Below are 24,141 nucleotides of genomic sequence, written 5' to 3'. Positions count from 1 at the left end.
ATAGAACATGCTTACATTTGCACTTTCTAAATTCTGCTAAAGAACTTGCATACAAATAAACAGTAGTACTATGGCTTGAGGAAACTAATATATTTTAAAAAAATAAAGTATGATTTTAATAGAAACAGAACTTTAAAAACATTTAGTAAAAATAAAAGGCATGTGCAGACTAATATTTAAGTCAGTTATTTAACATAACAAGATAGAATTATCCACGTACTCCAAAAAGTAATACAGAACCAGGGCTCAAATCTCAGCAAGTTACATAATTCTGGGCATATTACCTAAATGCTCTGAGCGTCACTTTTTCATAGGTACAAAGAAACCCATACCACCTACCTTTAAAGGGTTGCTGTGGTAAATGATTACTGGAGACTGACATACAGTGCACAGCAAATGGGAGATGGCTAATAAATGATAAATATTATTACTGTATCACTTGATGCCACTGTAACACTTCTACAGACTTCAATGCCATACCTCTGTCGAAACATCATAGCTGGGTCCATGTTAGCAGAAGTCATTCGAACAACTTGACGGATTTCCTTGGCAATCATTCTTAGCTTCTCAAAATTCACTAAACCATCTACTTTGGAGTCATTCCCTACGGAATAAAACCAACTTTTTCATTTTCAAAATTAAAATGCCCATATGAAGGTAGGAAAAGTCAAGTTATTCTGGGGGCACAAATCAGAACCGTCTTTATGAAACTGCCACTTCTGTTTTGAACCGATAAAAGCATATATGGTTCAACTATGCTCCCAGGGAATGAGCTAACTAGGAGGAATTCTATTCCTATGGGAGTGATTACAAGTACTGGAAGTTGATAAGCTACATAGCTTCTAAACCAATTTCACGATGTTAAAGTCACATCTATAAAATGTGTGGCTCCTGAAATCTTAATGTCTAGATGCTCAGCCCACTCTATCAGGTACCTGTATCTGCTCTTTTGGACAGCAGGGTATAGCACTTGAAAACCTAGGCTTTAGCCAGAGGTCAGAAAGAGTGACCTATGGGCTTAATTAACCCAGTAAGTTTTCTTTGGTTTAAAATCTTTTAAGGGGTGCCTAGCTGGCTCAGTCAGTTATGTGTCTCACTTTGGCTCAGGTCATGATCTCACAGTTTTTGAGTTTGAGCCCCTCATCAGGCTCTCTGTTCTCAGTACAGAGTCAGCTCTCTCCCTCTCTCTCTCTGCCCCTCCCCTGCTTGTGCTTTCTCTCTGTCCCTCTCAAAATAAATGAATAAACTCAGAAACATTATAAAATCTCCCAAAGTTTGAAAACTGAACAATACCTTTTGAAATAATGCATAGGTCAGACAAAATCAAGAAAAAAAATAAAAATAAAATACCTTAAAAAACTGTTAAATGAATTGTCAACATTTAACAAATGGAATATATCCCATGAAAACCTCTGACTGCTTTTAAAAAGGGAGGGTTCTAGTGGGGGATTAAGTAAGAGTAGATCTGTTTTCCCAAATGGCAATTATTAGTTAAATTAAGTTGACTGGCTCATAGAGTAAACACTTTCTGGTCTGCCATTCATCTTTTCTTTCTGAAATCTGCATTTACATTTGTGCTAGCTCTTAAGTTCCATAACTTTTATTTGTTCTAATCAGTAGGGCTCTGAGGAAAAATTCACACAACTTTCAAAATGATCTACTTTTCTTTGAAGAGGATAGCTATGAGATCAGACTTAGCCCGTCTGATGGCTTACCAAGTTCAGACTACAAGGTAAAAACTGTATGTTTAAAAGGCAATGTGATGGTCTATAGTAGTGTTTCTTTTTCACACCTGCCTTTTATAGTTTCTGTGACCCCATTTATCTACTCTGGTAGCCTGTGAGATGCCTCTGTGGAACTCTAAGTTCCCAATGGCAAGTCTGAGAACCTAATGCATCTGAAACATAGAGTGTGGTCTGCTTTCTCATGGTAAAGAGCATCTATACAATGAACATATGAGTTGTTCAGGGTCTCAACATGTGAGCTAGTAACAAAATAATCACCAAAAATACTTCCAAGTCACTAGGGGCGCCTGGGTGGCTCAGTTGGTGGAGCGTCTGACTTCGGCTGAAGTCATGATCTCACTGTTCGTGGGTTCGAGCCCCGCATGGGGCTCTGCACTGAAAGCTCAGAGCCTAGAGCCTGTTTTGGATTCTGTGTCTCCCTCTCTCTCTGCCCCTCCCTCACTCATGCTGTCTCAAAAATAAATAAACATTAAAAAAAAACAAAAACAAAAACAAAAACTTCCAAGTCACATAAACATGTCTTGAGGGAACAAGTCAGAAAAATATATTTGAAGCCTATCAGAGTATTTCCTTATGAAAAAGGACTGATAGAGAGGAAGCATTAAGACTAATTAGAACAACCCTCCTGCTGAGAATAATTAGAAAATTTGAGCAAAAATAGAAAAAACAAGTATTTTAAGGCAATAAAAGGCTATCAAGGAAGTGAAGATTTGGAAGAAGAATGAAAGATCTGGGAAAGGTTTACCATTTCCCAGTGCCTGACCCTAGAGGCATCTACTGATTCAGAAAAGGGGATGATGAGCTTAAAAAACTAAGTAGTGACACCCTGACTTCTTAGGTTAGAGGAAAACACCTTAGGTCCTGGTAAACCTCCAGTGCTTTGGGTTGGGATCCTGAAGGGCTATCCTGGGACTACGATGAACTAGTTGTGACCAAGATAAAAGTTCAGTGTTAAAATATCTTAAAAATGTAAAAATGGATTAAGGTGATCTTGGACTGCTAGCTTACCTAGCTGCCTGGCAAAAGCAAGTTTTATTTCTTTCTGGAGGAATGGAACATCATCTGAAACCTCAAATTATTTCTGTAATCTTTTATACACAACATCCATTTGATCAGAAGTAACTAGAGACGTCAGGAGAAGAGATGACAAATGAAAACAGGAGACAAAGACAACAGAAAAGGAGCCACAAAGGATGGAGTTATTGGACAAAGACTTTAACTAAGCTGGATATGTGCAAAGATGTAGAAAACAACACTAAGAACTTTAGCAGAGAACACAGAGATAAAAAAAAATGTAAGTTGTAAACCTGACAAAACACAATAACTGGCTAGGAACTCACTGATATATTTAAGAGTAAATTACACATAGTTCAACAACTGATAAACTGGACAGTAAGTTGGAAAAAAATATCCAGAATGAAGCATGGTTAGACAAAAAGATGAGAAATGGAGAAAAGAGGGTATGAGTCAATAGAGGCAGTCATCATGTCTAAGACAGGCGAAATCAAAATCCCTAAAATAGAGGTCAGAAGAGGTAAGAAATCTGAAGACAAAGTGAATGAGAATTTTTCCAAAACTGATGAAAAATACCAAAACATGGGTTTCAAGGTATCTTATAAACAAATCAGGACTAAAACAAGCAAATGCCACACCTAGCTACATCATAGCAAAACTACAGGAAAAAAAAAAAAAAGAGAGACCAAGAGAAGAGACAATTACAAAGCAGCTATTGGAAGAAGGGCGGAATATAATCACAGGAACAGCAAGTAAGACTGACAAATGACTTCTCAGTATCAACAATAAAAGCCAGGACATAATGAAATGGTCTTTTAAAATGTTTAGACCACTGCGAACCAAAATTATGCCTTAAAAATGAATATGAAGTATAGATATTTTTAGATAAATGAAATTAGGATATTTCATCACCAGCAGACTTGTACTTAAATAAACAATAAATAGTATTCTATAGGAAGGAAAAAAAAAACCCAACCACATGGAAGCTTTGAAAACAGAGGAATAAAAACAGTAACATCATCTAGAAAAAGATAAATACTGACTTCTCTAAATGATAAGATCATGTAGAAGTTAAAGGCATGACAAGCGCACATAAACTGGTAGGTGAGTAAATGGAATTCAAGTACTCTAAATTCCTTGCACTGCCCAATACACAGAAAAGTACTAATGAATATTAACCTAATTAATATCAACTAATTAAGTATAAATATAATGCCTAGGGTAACACTAGAAAAATAGTAAAACAGTGTATAGTTAGCCAGTTACCAGACTAGAATAAATACCATATACAAAAAATAATTCAGGGAGACTGGAAGTGAAACATGCTAAAAGATCCATATGCTAGTCTTTTAAAACTAAGAACGTGCTGTGTATTAAAAGATAACCTTAAGAGATTCAAAAGGCAAATCGTATTACACCCAGGATTTATAAGAAATTCTTAAAAATGCATTAAATAAGAAACAACCTAATAAAAGAATGAATTTACCAGGTATTGGTGAGGAACACTAACTCTAGCACCACTGCCAGTGTTGCACTTTTGCTAGACAATGCCAAACTGTTTTCTAAAGTTGATTATATGAATATCACATCCATAATAAAATCCACTATGAACGATATTAATATTCAAAGCAGCATTATCCATAATAGGTGAACAGTGGAAAACTATGAAATGCTCATCAGGAGAATGGATAAATCCACTGTATTGCATTCAGGTAATGGAATACTAGTTTTGAAAATGAAATACAGCTACACTCAAAAAACATGGGAAAATCTCATAAATCTAATATTGACTAAAATAAGCCAGAAACCAAACCAAACCAAAATGCAAGAAAACAAATATACTATGTGATTCCATTTATATAAAGTTCAGCAACAGATAAAACTAAACCACAGTATTAGAAGTCAGGACAGTCATTGCTTTTGAGGAAGAGAATGAGGACGGTTATTAGAGAGGGGCATCAATAGGGCTCCTGCAAGGCTAGCAACATTTTATTTTTGACCTGTGAGTTGATTACATGGGAGTTTGCTCTGTCGTAATTCATTTAGTTGTTCTCTTGTTATGCTCACTTTACTGTATTGAATGTGTTGAATAATTCAATTAAAAAAAGTTTGGAAGGAAAATTATTAGTAAACAAAATAAAAAATATGAACAATCTGATGTGGGTGTAAGTCAAATTTAAGTTTGAATGCAGAGGGAAAACACTTAAATTTGTTTTTGTCAATAATGTGGGTTTTGATTTCTAAAATTTGCTACATTTAATTAGGTAAAGCTTTTGTGATATAAAAGGCTGAAAAATATAATACATCACAATTCTGTGGAATTTGCTGAAGCTAAACACACTAATTTTCAAATAACTTTTAAATACCTTCATGTAGAAATGTCATATCTTTCTTGACAACAGGGAAGAGTGGAATAATTGGAGGCTGCATGCTTTGACTACTAAGAATATTTCTATATTTTGCCATGTTTCTAGATGGATCAAAAAGGTCTTGTAGATCCTGGAGGTGTTTCTCATACTTGCTTGGTAATTTTTCCCAAGTACCTCTGAGTCGTGCTACAGATGCCAGGTTCAAGCCACTGCCAAAGATGAGAATAAAAACATTAATAAGGGACTTGGATAAGGGAGAAGACTCAGGGCAGTAAAGCGTATACAACAAATTTCTCTAATAAAGATAAAATAAATAGGGACATGTTTCTAATGTGTTGAAATGAAGAGACCAAAACCATGGGAAAAAAAATAATAAAAGGGCTCTCTGATGTTACAATCAGGAAAATTTATACCAGAAGAACTACATTACTTGCGTATAGTTGTAGACTGTAGCCTTTATTTTACAGCTTGCATGTATTGAGACATAGTATTTCCATAAAGTAGACACTTAAATATAAAAAAAAAACAACCCTTCAAATATCACAAAGTTTTCTTTGCTTTATTCAGAAAATAACTTTATGAAGACACTGTCTATTGTGAAAGTGGTTTAAGTAATGCTGGACACAATTGCTATAATAACTGAGGCAAGTTCTAGAGCTGAGGCAGCCTTCTTTCCAAGGTTTTGTTCTCTCATGTCCCTGATTCAAATACTTCCCTATCTCTAGGTTCTAATCCTGTCCCCCAAGGCGTCCACATATTCAATGTCTTCTTCTGACAGGATTTTAAGCTCAGATAGCCCTCCTTTGAAAAACATGCCCATTCGCTCCTCTCTATCCCTTTATGTCTATACTACCATCAGGCAGGTAGGCTGCCACATGAATCCTGCATATATAATGCTTCAATTTTCTAACCAGTTAACCCTTCTTTTATTCCCAGGCACCTGACTTTTATGCACACCACTGTACTTAAAATGTTTTCTTGACTTCTGATTTTAAGGTGTGGAGTTAAGATATCTTTTCTCCCTTTGCCTCTCAGAAATCATCCCAAGAAACTCTATGGATCAATAACAGAAATGCAAATTTCATCTTCACAGAAACTAAGATACCGGTAACTCCTAAACACATTAAAAGGTTGCCAATAAACAGTCAAGATTAAACAGGAGAATGCCAAATGCTGAAAAAGAATGGGCATGGTTAAAGATCTCAATGCAAGCTGGTGAAGTTCTCCGAAGTGGCTACCTCACCCTAAAGGCAAGAACAGCAAATATCCTATTGGAGACAACACAACAGAATCCATAGGATGACAGAATTAGGTGGGGGCTTGACTGTGTTCTTTACCAGGAAATGCCAGGTTAAGTACACAGAGTGAGATAATATCTTCATGGGACAATACCTTAATACCTTTAAGAGTGAGACAGGACAGAAGGTAGAAATTCTGAGCGGTAAGCAGCCCCAAAGCTGCCCGTCTCAACGTAGAGGGAGGGAGGGAGGGAGGGAGGGAGGGAGGGAGGAAGGAAGGAAGGAAGGAAGGAAGGAAGGAAGGAAGGAAGGAAGGAAGGAAGGAAGGGTAAAAACAATTCACATTCAAGCTCAATTCCTGCTAGCCAGAAATAATGCCCTGGATCCTCTTCCACATGAACCTCCTGCAAATAGTTGGTAAAGGAAAACTAACAAAGAACACAAGTAAGAAAAATGTTGCCACCAATCAAATAAAAATCAATGACCTAACCATGATTTCAAATGAATAAAGTAAACAGCTTAATGGAGTGATATAAAAAGCTTAGAGAAAATATGGTAAGAGAAGTTGATAAAAAAAAAACCAAAAAACAAAAAACTAGTCGAGTTCAGAAAAGAAATGAAAGAAATATAAAACCAACACAGAAATGAAGGCCATACTGGAACGTACAAAAGAAAAAAAAAAGACCGTGCACAAGTTGTGTTAAGGATCAACAAAAGCAATCAGTGGAAGCAATCAGCAATCAATGGAAATTCTATTTCTCTAGAGAGAAAATAATGGATATGGAAGAGAATGGAGATCTAAAATGTGCAATAACTGCTATCTTTGGAAGAAGGAAACAAAAATAATGGAACTGAAAAAATATTCAAAGGTATAACCTGAGAAAACTACAGAAACAAATCAGGCACTACAGACTGAACAGGCACCACAGTCCCAGAGAACCAGATACATAACTAAAAGAGAGGTAGAAACACAGATGTAAAGGTAAAGGACATCAGAGACAAGGACAGAACATGGGGAGAAATCTCAGAGATTTGAACAGCTACATAAAATGCTAGTTATGAAGCTACTGTCTATGACATTACCAGGAAATAACACGTGAGACAAGAATTTTAAAGCCACAATGTGATGGACGTTCAAAGACAACAGGAAGACACTTCAAATATATTCAGCAAATAGAATTTCTACAAGACCTTTATAAAATGACTAGAAAGCAAACTTCAACCAAGATTTGATTACAGAGAGTGATGTCTGTATCATGACAGCATAAGATATCCCTTGTTTTATCCCTCCAGCCAAACAACAAAAGTCTAGCATCTACTCATGAATAACACTGCGTGTGTTGAACCCAGCATCATTCGCCAAGGGGGCTCGGGAAAGCCTTGTTTACAAGTGTATTGGTAAGAGACCGTCTTTAGTACTGTTTGTAGAACCTATAGGAGGTTATGAAGTGGTTTGTGCCCCCCTTGCCTGTAGTCTGGGAGTGCCTGCAGAACAAGAACTCTGTCACCTAAAGAAGAGAGAGAGACTTTGTGGAAGTCCAGGTTTCCAGAAGAGAAGTTCCAGTACTCAGCTGGAGTAAAACAAAATAAAAAAACAAAAAGGTTTGGATGCATTCAAGTAGGTAAAGAGAAGAGCTTGATTTTGCTGGCATCATCTCTTCTCCAAAGCAGCACAGTTGAAAGGTAACTAGATAGCTGGTGATTCTTCCCACAGGAGAGAGGGAGAGCTGGTGAGTACATGCCTGGCTTCCCTAATTGTGTAGGATGCTGTCAAAGACACTCATTTTACTCTTGGAAGATCCAGACCCAGAACATCCATTAAAGTGAGAGCTCCATGACTAGGGGGAGGGAGCAGATCTGGAGAGCAGCATTTAAGATTCCTGGATAATTTGTAAATGAATACAGGATCTAAGAAGACAAACTGTTGACATTAAAAACATAAAAGGTGGGGAGTAAAAGGGTTTTGCATATGATTGAAGTTAGTATCAGCATGAAATAAATTGTTATGTTTCATGTAGATCTCATGGTAACCAAAAAGCAAACACCTGTAATAGACTCATGGAAAGACAAAGAAAAGGATATTAGAGCATATCAGGACAGAAGATCATCAATTCACAAAAGAACACAGCAAGGGAGTAAAAAAGAAAGACAAAACAGCGAGAAAATAATAAAATGGCAGTAGTAAAAGTCCCCATGTATCAGTAATCATTCTAAGTTTAAATGGACTTTGTATCTTTTTCAGTTTCCTTCATAAGCTTTCTATAGTTTTCAGCATACAGATCTTTCACATCTTTGGTTAGGTTTATTACTAGGTGTTTTATGATTCTTGGCGCAACTGTGAATGGGACCAGTTTATTTGTCTTTCTGTTGCTTCATAATTAGTGTATAAGAATGCACCTGATTTCTGTACATTAATTTTGTACCCTGCGATTTTGCGGAATTCATTATCAGTTGTAGCAGACTTTTGGTGGAATCTGTTGGGTTTTCTATGTATAGTATCATGTCATATGCAAAAAGTGAAAGGTTGACTTCATCTTTGCCAATTTTGATGCCTTTGATTTCCTTTTGTTGTCTGATTGCTGATGCGAGAACTTCCAACACTATGTTAAACAACAGTGGTGAGAGTACACATCCCTGTCATGTTCCTGATCTCAGAGGGAGAGCTCTCGGTTTTTCCCCATTGAGGATGATATTATCCGTGGGCTTTTCATAAATGGCTTTTATGATGTTTAAGTATGTTCCTTCTGTTCCGACTTTCTCAAGGGTTTTTATTAAGAAAGGGTGCTGAATATTGTCAAATGCTTTTTCTGTATCGGTTGACAGGATCCTATGGTTCTTTTCTTTTATTAAAGTGATGTATCACACTGATTGATTTGTGAATGTTGAACCAGCCCTGCAGCTCAGGAATGAATCCCACTGGATCATGGTGAATAATTCTTTTTATATGCTGTTGAATTCGATTTGCTACTATCTTATTGAGAATTTGTGCATCCATATTCATCGGGGATATTGGCCTGTAGTTCTTTTTTTGTTGGGTCTCTGTCTGGTTTGGGAATCAAAGTATTGCTGGCTTCATAGATTGAGTCTGGAAGTTTGCCTTCCCTTTCTATTTTTTGGAACAGCTTGGGAAGGATAGGTATTATCTCTGCTCTAAATGTCTGGTAGAATTCCCCTGGGAAGCCATCTGGTCCTAGACTCTTATCTGTTGGGAGATTTTTGATAACCGATTCAATTTCTTCACTGGTTATGGGTCTGTTCCAATTTTCTATTTCTTCCTGTTTGAGTTTTGGAAGTGTGTGGAATTTGTCCATTTCTTCCAGGTTGTCCAGTTTGTTGGCATATAATTTTTCATAGTATTCCCTGATAATTGCTTGTATTTCTGAGGGATTGGTTGTAATAATTCCATTTTCATTCATGATTTTATCTATTTGGGTCCTCTCCCTTTTCTTTTTGAGAAGCCTGGCTAGAAGTTTATCAATTTTGTTTATTTTTTCAAAACCTACTCTTGGTTTCATTGAACTGCTCTACAGTTTTTTTTAGATAATATATTGTTTATTTTTGCTCTGATCTTTATTATTTCTCTTCTTCTGCTGGGTTTGGGGTGTCTTTGCTGTTCTCCTTCTATTTCCTTTAGGTGTGCTGTTAGATTTTGTATTTGGGATTTTTCTTGTTTCTTGAGATAGGCCTGGATTGCGATGTATTTTCCTCTCAGGACTGCCTTCGCTGCATCCCAAACCGTTTGGATTGTTGTATTTTCATTTTCGTTTGTTTCCATCTATTTTTTAATTTCTTCTCTAAGTGCCTGGTTGACCCATTCATTCTTTAGTAGGGTGTTCTTTAACTCCCATGCTTTTGGAGGTATTCCAGACTGTTTCCTGTGGTTGATTTCAAGTTTCACAGCATTGTGGTCTGAAAGTGTGCATGGTATGATTTCACTTCTTGTAAACTTATGAAGGGCTGTTTTGGGACCCAGTATGTGATCTATCTTGGAGAATGTTCCATGTGCACTCGAGAAGAAAGTATATTCTGTTGCTTTGGGATGCAGAGTTCTAAATATATCTGTCAAGTCCATCTGATTCAATGTATCATTCAGGGCCCTTGTTTCTTTATTGATTCCGTGTCTAGATGATCTATCTATTGCTCTAAGTGGGGTATTAAAGTCCCCTGCAATTACCCCATTCTTATCAATAAGGTCGCTTATGTTTGTGATTGTTTTATATATTTGGGGGCTCCGGTATTCGGCGCCTAGACATTTATAACTGTTAGCTCTTCCTGATGGATAGACCCTGTAATTATTATATAATGCCCTTCTTCATCTCTTGTTACAGCCTTTAATTTAAAGTCTAGTTTGTCTGATATAAGTATGGCTACTCCAGCTTTATTTTGACTTCCAGTAGCATGATAGATAGTTCTCCATCATTCCATGCTCATGGATTGGAAAAATAATATTGTTTAAAATGCCAATACTATCCAAAGCAATCAACACATTCAATACAATCCCAATCAAAATTGCACCAGCATTCTTCTCAAAGCTAGAACAAGCAATCCTAAAATTTGTATGGAACCACAAAAGACCCCGAATAGTCAAAGTAATATTGAAGAAGACGACCAAAGCGGGAGGTATCACAATCCCAGATTTTACCCTCTACTACAAAGCTGTAATCATTAAGACAGCATGGTATTGGCACAAAAACAGACACATAGACCAATGGAATAGGACAGAGACTCCAAAACTGGACCCACAGAAGTATGGCCAACTAATCTTTGACAAAGCAGGAAAGAATATCCAATGGAAAAAAAAGACAGTGTCTTTAACAAATGGTGCTGGGAGAACTGGACAGCAACATGCAGAAAAATGAAACTAGACCACTTTCTTACACCATCACAAAAATAAACTCAAAATGGATGAAGGATGAATGTGTGACAGGAAACCATCAAAACCCTAGAGGAGAAAGCAGGAAAAAAAACCTCCCTGACCTGAGCTGCATCAATTTCTTACTTGACACATCTCCAAAGGCAAGGGAATTAGAAGCAAAAATGAACTATTGGGACCTCATGAAGATAAAAAGCTTCTGCACTGCAAAGGAAACAATCAACAAAAATAAAAGGCAACCAACGGAATGGGAAAAGATATTTGCAAATGACATATCGGACAAAGGGCTAGTTTCCAAAATCTATAAAGAACTCACCGAACTCCACACCCAAAAAACAAATAATCCAGTGAAGAAATGGGCAGAAACATGAACAGACAATTCTCTAAGGAAGACATCCAGATGGCCAACAGGCACATGAAAAGATGCTCAACGTCACTCATCAGGGAAATACAAATCATCAAAATCACACTGAGATATCATCTCACGCCAGTCAGAGTGGCTAAAACGAACACATCGGGAGACTATGGATGCTGGAGAAGATGTGGAGAAATGGGAACCCTCTTGCATTGTTGGTGGGAATACAAACTGGTGCAGATGCTCTGGAAAACGGTGTGGAGGTCCCTCAAAAAATTAAAAATAGATCTACTCTGTGACCCAGCAATAGCATTGCTAGGAATTTACCCAAGGGATACGGGAGTGCTGATGCCTAGGGGCACTTGTACCCCAATGTTTATAGCAGCACTTTCAACAATAGCCAAATCATGGAAAGAGCCTAAATGTCCATCAACTGATGAATGGATAAAGAAGTTGTGGTTTATATATACAATGGAATACTACTTGGCAATGAGAAAGAATGAAATATGGCCTTTTGTAGCAACGTGCATGGAACTGGAGAGTGTTATGCTAAGTGAAAAAAGTTATACAGAGAAAGACAGATACCATATGTTTTCACTCTTATGTGGATCCTGAGAAACTTAACAGAAGACCATGGGGGAGGGGGAGGGGATAAAAAAAGTTAGAGAGGGAGGGAGGCAAACCATAAGAGACTCTTAAAAACAGAATAAACTTGAGGGTTGATGGGGGGTGGGAGGGAGGGGAAAGTGGGCGATGGGCACTGAGGAGGGCACCTGCTGGGATGAGCAGTGGGTGTTGAATGGAAACCAATTCGGCAATAAATTTCATATTAAAAATAAATAAACATTAAAAAATTAAAAAAAATAAAAGACACTATGACTTCATCTAAAAAAAAAAAATAAATGTAAATGGATTGAAATTCTCCCACCAAATGGGTGGAAGAATAAAAAAGCAAGACCCAACTATATGCTGCCTACAAAAGACTCACTTTAGCTTAAAGGACACACATAAGCTGGAAATCAAACTATGGAAAAGACAGTCCATGCAAGTGGAAACCAAGTGAGAGCAGGGTAGCTATATTTGTATCAGATAAAAAGGACTTTAAATCAAAAATGGTAACAAGAGACAGGGTCATTACATAATGATAAAGGGTCAACTCATCAAGAAAACATCAAAGTCATTAATATACATGCACCCAACATTTCAGCACCTAACTATATTAAGCAAACAGTAACAGACCTGAAGGAGCAACAAGTGGCAATATACTAGTATGGGACTTCAATACCCCACTTGCAGGAATGGATGAATTACCTAGACAGAAAATCAATAAAGAAATGGGACTTGAACCACACCTTAGGCTGAATGGACCTAACAAATACACACTGGACAGGCCTTTCACCATTAGCAGAATAATCACTCTTCTCAAGCATGAACGGAACATCCTCCAGGAGAGATTATAAACTAAACCTCAAAAGTCTTAGCAAATTTAAGAAGACTGAAATCATGCTAAGTATTTTTTTCTGCCCATAATGGTCTAAAACTAGGAATTAAGAAGAGGAAAATGTGAAAATCTACCAATGGGTAGAAATTAAACAACATAACCGTGAATGGGTCAAAAAAAACCAAAAGGGAAATAAGTTATCTCTCAAAAAGGAAAATGGAGACACAACATACCAAAACCAGTGGGATGCTGCAAAAACGATTTCCAAGACAGAATTTTAGTGATAACTTTCTATAGTAAGATCTCCAATAAATTATCTAACTTTTCACATCAAAGAGCTAGAAAAAGAAACTTAGCCCAAAGTTAGGAAATGGAAGGGAATAACAAATATCACAGCAGAAAGAGGCGCCAAAAATTAAAAATAAAGCAATGAAACGATAAACAAAATTGACAAACTCTTAGCAAGACTAAGAAAAAGAACTCAAATAAATAAAATATAGTATCTAATAGCAGGCAGAACTGGTTGGTTCACCTGTGTAACCTCTGCTGGAAAGTTGGTATGTGCTTTATCATCTCTGATACACTTAAACATAAAATAGGAGGAACAAAGCAATTAATTTTTCAGGAACTACTGAAAATGTGTAATGTGTATAATAAAACACTCTTTAAAACAAAACAAACCTCTTAACCAAATACCCATTTTGGGGCTACTGTCCACCACCTTCTCTTGAATCATTCTTTCCTTGGCTTTAGTGACACAATCATCACTGTGCTGGTGTATTATTTCTTTTATTAATCTTCTATCTCTTGATTGGACTCTCTTCTTCACCCCAACATTCAGGATGGTCACTAGTTATGACTCTTAAGCCATTTACCTTTTATACTCTCTTGTTACACAGAAATCCTCTTGGTGTCAGTTTTATTCACACTACTCCAAAACTAAGCCTGTTCCTACAGTTTCAATTTCTAACCTTCGAAGTACTTATCAATGGCATTTTTGTTCCCTTGTTTTAGACTCAGCTGTTAAAAACTGTCAGTATGAAGTGTGATTCCTGCATTTTACAGATGAAAAACAAAAAACAAAACAAAAAATGGTCTTCAATTTTCTACTGACACATTGCTACTACACCACAGAGGCAGGACTCTGACACAAGTGCAGCTGATTCTAAAGGTCACTGCTAAACTCTGTTCCATACTCCTCCTAAAAAAAAGAAACAAACAAAAAACACCCCCCGCCCCAACCCAAAACTCCTCCTAAATCATCTAATTAAAGTGTATCCAGTGGTTAACTTCATAAAGGACTTTCTTATTACCATGACAGATTTATGATTATAAAGATTCTGATTCTATCTCATGTGAGGGTAGGAACAAGCCATAATTAAATTCTTGGGGGGGGGGGGTGCGGCGCGGCATACATAGTTGGGATTAAGATGTAATTATGCTGCTATATGTAAGCACATGGCCTTATAAATGCACAAAACTGCAACTACCCTCCCTATTTAAAATTACACTTCCTTTGAGAGGAATCCCTCTAATGATCAGCACTATACTATAGGGGAGGGTCAGAAGATAAATTATCAATCTCAGCCAAACCTAGTGAGTCAGGGGAAGAAGATTCCCAGCTCATATAACCATCCACACTTTCTGGGCTTTTATAAACCAAATTTTTGTAATTCTAATTCTAATGCCTACCTTGTTTGGACAACAACACATCCAGTGATACGTGAGGCAGTACCTGATGAATGAGCTTACCAAATAGTTGCATTATTACTGTTGTTGTTTCAAAACAGCAATTTTAGATTAGAGTACTGATACCACACTATGATTTTTCAGTGCCAAATCACAGTGAGGTAGATAATGAAAGATGCACAGTACTGGAGTCTGATGATAAAGACCAACTGTTGGGCATAGATCCAAAGAGAGTATGCCAAAGGGAGAGAAAGGAAGAAAAATGGCAAGGCAATCAACCTTATTCAGCCAAAAAAAAAAAAAAAAAAAAAAGTTTAAATGAAAGATGGAAGAAACAAAAAGCAAAAAGCCACTATCACCAGAAGAGAAAACATATTAACTCTAACAATACTTTAAAAACCTGTTAATCAGACTTTTCTTCTCCTAGTCACTTAACACACAAGAAATTAGCTTCATATCTAATACAACAAAACTATACACAACTATTTGTACAGACTTACCTTATTATTGCAAACATGGAATTGAAGTTCTTACATTCTCTACAATGAAGTGCAATTTTAATAAAATGCTTAATAATCTTCATTCGTTTGAGCTGATTTGGTTCAGTTAAAATCTCTGAAGCAACCCAGAATGTCTCCTGGTTAACAATGTCCTCAAACTCTTTCAAGTGAGTATTTCCTGTTTTGGAATCTAACTTAAAAAGGTCATCGATGTATTCAGTAGGCTCAATATTACGAAACAAATCAAAGTCCCTCATTGATAGCTGAGTGGCCACCTCAATGGTACTGAGCTGCAGCATGGACAGTTGGCTTTCCTTAACTAGTTCTTGGGCATCTTCATCTGAACATAAAGTTTCTGTTTCCATGTTATTTTTTAAATAATACCTAAAAAAAAAAATTGTTTTTATAAGTGATTTCACATTTATAAGAGCATCTTCCGTATCTAACTTGTCAAAATGTCATTATACGGTTAATAACATTTTATCAAAAATATTAGCAGACTATTCATTTGTAGATGAAATGGAAAATTAACATTTTAAGTGTTCATTTATTTTCGAGAGAAAGATAGAGGGAGACAGAGAATCCCAAACAGGCTATGTGCTGTCAGCACAAGGCCCAAGGCAGGGCTCAAACACATGAACCATGAGATCATGACCTGAGCAGAAATGAAGAGTCAGATACTTAACCTACTGAGCTACTCAGGTGCCCCAGAAAATTAACATTTTAAATGAGAAAAATTTAAAGAGTAAAAATAATGTTGATAATGCCGTGAACCTTATCATTTTACACAACTACTCACAAAATGTGTCAATAATTGTGTATATATTCTTGAGGATGAAAGCTCTATAAGGCCTATATGAAGGTATCTGATGCATAGCAGGTACTATGTTAAGTATTTGTTCATGGACAGCATGAATAAACACCTGAATCTATTTAGAAGTTGTTCCTACGCTTATTTTCTTCTTCATTTCTGAATTCCCAAGAGGAGCAAAGAAGAGTAAAACCTATAAAGGAGAGAAACCCTTGCACTAACGATTTCTCCCTTGTTAAATACAAAACCTCACTCCAGCAAATGGTACTGATCAGCAACCATAAAAAAGACCTTCATTTTCTTCTTTTTACATCAACAATTCTATAGCACTTAAAAGTTAAGAGACAAGCTTCACAGTTGGGAAATATCTTGTACAAGGCTGTTGCTGGGGACAAAGAGGTAACATGCTGTGTCACACGTCACTTTTACTTTATTCTTTTCTGGTATACAACTCGATCCAAGCCTAAGTTTGTATCTCATCTATTTTTACAGTCAAGCAACTATACCTCTTTTTCTTCTTTTATACTGTTCACATGCCTCAAAGAAAACTACAAATGTGTTGAGACCCATTACACTAGTTAATTATATCTAACATTTATAGGGTAGGTTAACTCATCAATTCTCTTAACATTCTTATGAGGTAGTTTCTATTTATTATCATCCCCATATTTTTGATGAGAAAATTCAGGCAGAGAGAAACTAAATAACACCCTGGTCACACAGCCAGAGCTAGAATTTACCCAGACTGCTGAGCACCCTGGCTCCAGGGTCTGTGCTCTTTAAGCACTATGTGTAGCTAGCAAAGCAGAGTTAACCCACTCTTTTAACAGCATCCATGACAGGCAATCTCTGTGAGGTTTCTAAGGATTTTACTCTACATGTAAATCTAAGGTCACTAAAAAGAAAATATTATTCTCAGAGAAAACCACCAGCATAAAGAACAAATGTACTATAGAAACAATCTTCTGGTTGATCAAATAATTTTCGGAGCTCATTTAAAAATTATGCCTTCTTTTGTCCCACATAAATTTTAGTCACATTAAAAACAAATTTATAATTTAACATATATATTGTCACATACATATAAAGATATGTATCACTTGGTTTCCTCTGTAAAAAATGGACTGGACTACATCAGTGGTTCTAAGACTATTTCAGCAGGAGGGCTAAAATAGCTTAGCAAATTGTCCTCTTTCTCCTCTCATTTTCAGGTAGTCTTTATGAGAGCTAACACTCTGAGATTCCATTTACGTAATTATGGAGACAAGGAAGCTGAAAAAGAGAAATCCTACTTTAATTTTAGAGTGAATTCAGTGACCTTAAGACGTGATGTTTCTACTTAAAATGTCTGTTTTTACACATGATCTTCAAAAACACATCTAGATAAAGGGGGATTAAGAGATTTAAAAACTTCCAGTTATGTAATAAATAGCTCATAGAGATAAATACATAGCAAAGGAAATATAGCCAATAACAGGCTGACAACATTGTCCGGTGACTACACTCATCGTGGAGAACACTGAACACTGTACACAACTGTCAAACATGCTGTACACCTTAAACTAAGAGAACACTGTAGGCTAATTATAGTTCATTAAAAAAAAGAAACACATCTAGAAATAAAATACATTCACTAATAAGCACATTCACCTTCCATTGAGCTGAATTCTATCAGCTAATTTGGAGAACTGGTCCGGAAGTCTTCTCTGTTTTATGACACCCTCAGGAGTAACAGAAACTTCACAGAGAGAATATGTGTCAGACGCACCAGTCAAACCAAATTCATGAACAGCATGACAAACAACTTCTTTAGCTGTAGTGTCTTTACTGATGATAATGTAGCAACTTTGTTGATCTGCTTTGAAAACTCTTATAACTTGATCAGGAATATCTACATGAATACAAAAGTGTGCCTTGTTATTTTCAAGACAATTAAACTCTTCAAAAAGCAATTCAGAACAAAAAGCTCCCTCTGAACAGTGATAAATACATTTCTATTCCAGGAGGTTAACAGAAATCACTGTTGCATTTATTGATAAATGAATATATCAGCCTTCTCAGGTGATGAAATACTAATATATGTTCACAGAAAAACACAAAAAAATAAGTTGTTTTTAATGGAGGCCTAGGACTCCTTAAGATATATTTATTTTTTAAAAAATGTTTACTGGGCGCCTGGGTGGCTCAGTTGGTTAAGCGGCTGACTTCAGCTCAGGTCACGATCTCACGGTCCGTGAGTTCGAGCCCGCGTTGGGCTCTGGGCTGATGGCTCAGAGCCTGGAGCCTGCTTCTGATTCTGGGTCTTCCTCTCTCTCTGCCCCTCCCCCGTTCATGCTCTGTCTCTCTCTGTCTCAAAAATACATAAACGTTAAAAAAAATTAAAAAAAAAATTCTCTTCTAAAAAATGTTTACTTATTTTTGAGAGAGAGAGAGTGATCGTGTGCATTTGTGTGAGCAGGAGAAGGGCAGAGAGGTGGGTAGAGAGAGTGAATTTCAGGCAGGCTCTGTGCTATCAGTGCAAAGCTTGATACAGGATATGAACTCAGGAACCATGAGATCAAGAGTCAGATGCTTTAACCCACTGAGCCACCCAGGCAACCCCATAATATGTATTTTATATTTTTACATCATACAAGCCTTTAATGACAAACATTAGGTTGCATATCTTTTATAATGACATTATGATGAATAATACCCTCCTCCGAACTTCCCTAGTAGATAAACCTTTGCAGGCAATCTGATTATTTCCTCAAAGAAAATCCAAAAAGGGTGGGGGATGGGGGAGGAGACGAAGAAGAGAGAAAGAGAATTGCTGAATTCAAGGAAGGACATGCTTATTTTTAAGGTTTTGAAATATAGTGCCAAAGTGTTCTCCAAAAAGGCTATAATATTTTATCATCCTGGAATATAAAGAGAACAATTTTAGTTACATTCTTAGTATTCCTTCTTTTTAAAAATACTTTTTGGTATTCTTTATGCTCTTTCTTACTGAATTTATGCCAATACTAGATAACAACGCTCAGTCTACTATAAAGTGGCACGTTTTCCTATTTTCATATTTAACAGGAAAATTTAAAATATTCATGCGGTTAAATCTCAAACTTTGTCATTTCTTTTTAATTTTTTGATTTTTGAGACAAGAAGAAAGAGAGCACAAGTGGGTGAAATGGGTAGAAGGAGAAAGAGAATCTCAAGCAGGCGCCATGCTCAGCGCAGAGCCCAACAAAGGACTCACTCCCATGACTCTGGGATCATGACCTGAACTGAAATCAACAGACACTCAACCGACTGAGCCACAAAGGCACCCCTTTACCTTTGTGATTTCTGCTATCAGCAGATAAATCTTACCTCAAGATAAATGTTCATATGATATGCACAAATAAGTAATGATATTATCCTCCCCATTCTACCTTATTTTAAAAAATTTTTCTTGTTACACAGCACTGGCCAAAAACTTCCAGGACAATGTTCAATATGATGACCCCGGTCTACTTTTTAATATAATTCAGTGTAAGTAAAAAGTGATTTGACAGCATGAACACATGGTGTATTTTCCCCTAATATTACCGAATATTGATTATAAACATAAATAATCTGAAAATTAATCATTAATATTTTCCAATTTCCTAAAATTATTGTTACAAAATTGTTTAAAAATTTTTTTCCTAATATTCATTTTTGAGAGAGAGAGAGACAGAGTGTGAGTGGGGGAGGGGCAGACACAGAGGGAGACACAGAATCTGAAGCAGGCTCCAGGTTCTGAGCTGTGAGCAGAGAGCCCGATGTGGGGCTCAAACTCACAAACTGTGAGATCATGACCTGAGCTGAAGTCGGCGCTTAACCAACTGAGCAAACCAGGTACCCCAAAACTGTCTTTTTTTTTCTTAAGAAAAATATATTATTTGTGGGGTTTTTTTTTTGGTAATGACTGTAATTGGGTTGAGCGAGTTTGGTGGCTCAAGTAGATATGGTTTCTCTAGCACTCTCTTATTGCATTATTAACTTTAAGAGATGAAGAAAACTTAAATTTGTCTTAAGGCCATCTGAAGTATAATTCTGTTTAAAGGGAAGAAAAGAGTAATGAAATAGATGCGGCAGAAAATAATTTCACAGAATAAGGTAACATTCTGAGGCTAATGGCACAAAAAGAGACAGATTTCCATGACCGACTGGAAGATTCAACTGAACATATATGAATACAATTCCAGGAAAAAGGAGTCCTAAATGTTCTGGGTCTACTGCCAAGTTGGAAGCAGAAAGCTTCATATATTCAGTCAAGTCTCTTTTATAAGATAGATGCAACAAACTGCCTTTCTTGATGTATGCAAATATATGAGTCACCAAAAGCTTCTTGTTCATTATTTCCTTGCAATAAGACAATCCTTCAGGTGTTGCTGACATCGGGTTTGTAAACCTACAAGGCTTAAGGTTAGAGTGTTTTATGATCCACCCAAATTGAGATGCTTCTCTACCCGTGGCTAGAAAATATTTTCAAGTAGATGGAAACTGCAGTTTGCTAAGAGAAAGACAGTGAACAAAAGGGTTTCATTATCCCCATTCCTATCCTCTTCACAAAAGTAGGCCTCAGTTGTCTGGGGCTCTAGAATTGGATCAGCTTACTAGGTCTTTGGAGACTGAGCTTTCAGCCCGCAGTACTGGCTAACCCTGAGGTAAGGCGGAGATGCTCTGATCACTTTAATTTCTCTAGGGAAATTTATTCACAAAGAGAGGGTGGGAATTTGCACACATTTCATTTTCTCTTCTTTTGTTTCCAACATACTATTAACATCTTCTGGGAAGGAACTCAGAGTTGTGTATCTTGCTAAACAGTTAAAAAAAAAAAAAAAAGTCATACTCTCTTTAAAGTGATTTGTTTCCCATGTGAAGGCCAAACTGTGACATAATCACATAAAAGGGATCTGGCATTATGAATGGGTACCTCTAGAACAGAACCATAAAAGGGATTATCCAGAGGGCAGCCCATTACCCAAACCCTGATAAATTTGCCATGGTAGTAAATGCCAACCTAGAAAGTTACCCGGAAAAGGATTAGAGGAAGACATTTCTTTGCATTGCTATCATTGTCAGAGTAAACCTATTTTTCTCTTTTAGAGTTGTTACAGATATAAAATATCCATATTCTTCATCAACATGTTTGCTGTCAGCAGGACATCATAGATGTCAAACCTAATACTTAAACATGGCAGGTATTCCAATGTTAATGATCAGATGAATGGTAGACATGAGGTCAGAATAAATTTCAATCAAGAAAAAATGATCTAATTATTTCAAATTTTAGGCATGAAATTAGAATGCATACAAGAATATAACCCCGTAAGGAGAAAACACATTTAAAAAGACTCTTGGTGGATGACAGCATTTATTAGTCTTAGGATTCATAGTTCATTTAAAAAAAAATCTTACATAATAGGTAAATAAATTCAAGAAAAGCAATCTCCAATATCTGGCCTTTCAACCCAAAGGCAAAATTTCTAGAATGCTAACTATAATCTTGCTGAATAAAATACAAAAATAAGATACTTGAGGGAAGCATGTATTGACCCTGATGTTACAGTAAAAATGGAAGACCTTTTTAGGTAAGATGATGATAAAATAAAACCAAAAGGCTGACTCTTGATTCTATCTTATGTTTTTAATGTTTATTTATTTATTTTTGACTTAGAGTGAGTGAGTGGGAAAGAGAGGGAGAGAGGGAAAGAGAGAGAGAAAGAGAGAGAGAATGTGCATGCAGAGCAGAAAGGGAGACCAAGAATCTGAAGCAGGCTCCAGACTCTGAGCTATGTGCAGAGAGCGTGACAAGGGGCTTGAACTCACCAAATGCAAGATCATGACCTGAGCTGCAGCTGGAAACTTAACCTACTGAGCCACCCAGGTGTCCCATTTTGATTTTACTTTAAGTTGCTATATGGTGAATAAATATTTAGGGAGTGCCTGTTATGTGTCAACCGTGTTCCATATGATGAAGATACAATAATAAATAAGATGGGACAAAGTCTCTGCTCATACTTGAGAGAGTAAGTGGTGGTTCAAGGAAAGATAATCTATATAGTGAAGAGTTTCACTACGAAAACACAAGATAGTTGTATAATGGTATAGATCAAGAATTGGCACTTTTGTTCTATGAAGGCCAAGGCAGTAAACATTTTAAGTTTTGCTGGACAGGAGGCAAAATAGATGATATTTTGTATACACACACAGAATATATATATATATATATATATATATATATATATATATACATACACACACATGTGTGTATATATATATATATATATATACACACACACACAAGAGAAAACAAATCTCCAGAAAACATGACAAAAATTTGAAATATAATAATAATAATGCAAACATAAAATGTAAAGATACATAAACATAGAGACTTAGTCAACACTGTAAATGTCCACCAAAAGGGGACTGGTTAAATGAAATGCCAACAGCTGTTAAAAAAACTGTGGTAGAACAACACATTCTGAAACAGGAAAGTATTCAAGGTATATTGCCAGGTGAGATGGGTAGGTAGAAGAAAAGTACAGTGTATCATTTGGGGTGCAGAGAATGTGAACACATTTTATGTGCACTCAAATTTCTGGAAGGATATATGAATAAATGAACAATTGTTAATTCTGGGGAGTGGAGACTTATATTCTATCCTTCCTCTGCAATCTGATTTTTCAAAAACTTTATGTTCCTTTAAAATAAAAAATTAGTTAAAATAACTCAGATGTGGAATGCTGAATCTGAAAGTTTACTAAGTATTAAAGAAATCAAATAAAAGGTTTGTGCTATTAAATGAAAAAGTGGTAAGCAAAAAGTTCCATATGCACACTTGAGAAAAAAAAAAAAAAATTCCAGTTTCACAACCCTTGGGCCACACTCTTGAGTTGTTTTAGGCCTCATCGAACATTAGGTCAAAAATTCCCCCCTACAAGTTTCCAAGTTATAGAGCAGCATGTATACTGATTCTATAACCAAAAATACATGTATTCAAAGAAAATGATGAAAAGAATACACACCAGTCTACAATGGCAAGCTTATCAGTGGGTAGAAAAGTTCTGATTCCTACTTCATTCAATTCTGTATCATGGGACTTTTTAAAAATAATAAAACACTACACAGAAACATTAAGTAATGGAATACCACAGTTTTCAAGATACTTACAGTAAAAACCAACAGCTGTAGGCAGCAAAAACAAAGCAAAATCACAGAACAGTCAGCAATCAAAAGCAAACTATTAACAGTTCTGTAGCTTTCACCCAACTTGCTAACAACAATTAAACAAGCAGCATAAACACACTGAAATCAACAGTAAGTTAATCAGACTTGGCCAATGTCACACATGTACTACAATACACACATGTGATGTACACAGCTAACCTAAAATTCAGTACCGTCATGCAGAACTTAAGGAACTGAATTTGGAAATTAATTGCTAAGGAGTATTTTATTCAACAAATATAAACAGCACCATAAAAGCGTTTTCAAAAAGTTATACGTTTTGGGGATTAAAAAATACAACTTATAAGTTAAATACCTGTATGTGTTCTTTTTTTTGTAATTAAAAAAATTTTTTTGAGAGACAGTGGCGGAGGGGCAGAGAGAGAGAGAGAGAGAGAGAGAGAGAATCCTAAGTAGGCTCTGCGAGGTCAGCGAGGAGCCCTACATGGGGCTGGATCTCATGACAGTGAGATCATGACCTGAGCTGAAATCATGAAGCAGATGCTTAACTGAGTGAGCCACCAAGGTGCCCCATATGTGTTCATTTATATTGCTGGTATGGACACAGGCTGCAGACTGAGCTTTGCAGACTGACCTCTCAATATAGATTTTATCAAAGCATCTTTGGCTCTTTCAACATGTTTTCAATGAGTGAACTATGCAATCAAACCAAGTAGCACCTTCTCTTCAAATTTCAGTGCAATGAGGGGCTTACAGTTTCTAAATTTTAGTAATTTCAACCTCTTCTTTTGGTTCCCCCAGCTAACTCCCCAGCTGACTGCTCTCTTAGTCCTCTCCCTACAACCATCCCTTATGTTCCTCACCCCCACCTCTAGATATGCCAATGACAAAAAACAAAGCCATAAA

At 36.5% G+C, this 24,141-nt stretch overlaps 1 protein-coding gene across 15 annotated transcripts in view; it reads right to left on the bottom strand.

The window, feature by feature from the left end:
- RAPGEF6 (Rap guanine nucleotide exchange factor 6) overlaps positions 1–24,141 on the bottom strand; it is a 191,051-nt gene that overhangs the window by 24,550 nt on the left and 142,360 nt on the right. For 11 of the 15 annotated variants that reach the window (XR_009257722.1, XR_009257730.1, XM_058716651.1 and 8 more), the window contains 5 exons: positions 23,218–23,232; positions 17,686–17,926; positions 15,225–15,608; positions 5,126–5,337; positions 481–604 (listed from right to left, as the gene is read on the bottom strand). Coding sequence is in view for 13 of the 15 variants with exons in the window: in XM_058716651.1 (XP_058572634.1) it covers positions 481–604; positions 5,126–5,337; positions 15,225–15,608; positions 17,686–17,926; positions 23,218–23,232 (976 nt within the window). In the remaining 2 variants the exon portion in view is untranslated. The remainder of the gene's footprint in view (positions 1–480; positions 605–5,125; positions 5,338–15,224; positions 15,609–17,685; positions 17,927–23,217; positions 23,233–24,141) is intronic. The other 4 variants (XM_058716731.1, XM_058716497.1, XM_058715931.1 and 1 more) reach the window with 1 other exon arrangement.

Source organism: Neofelis nebulosa, chromosome 1 (genome assembly GCF_028018385.1).
Source record: "Neofelis nebulosa isolate mNeoNeb1 chromosome 1, mNeoNeb1.pri, whole genome shotgun sequence".
NCBI classification, from domain to species: Eukaryota; Metazoa; Chordata; class Mammalia; order Carnivora; family Felidae; genus Neofelis; species Neofelis nebulosa.
This window is presented reverse-complemented; position numbering and strand designations above follow the sequence as displayed.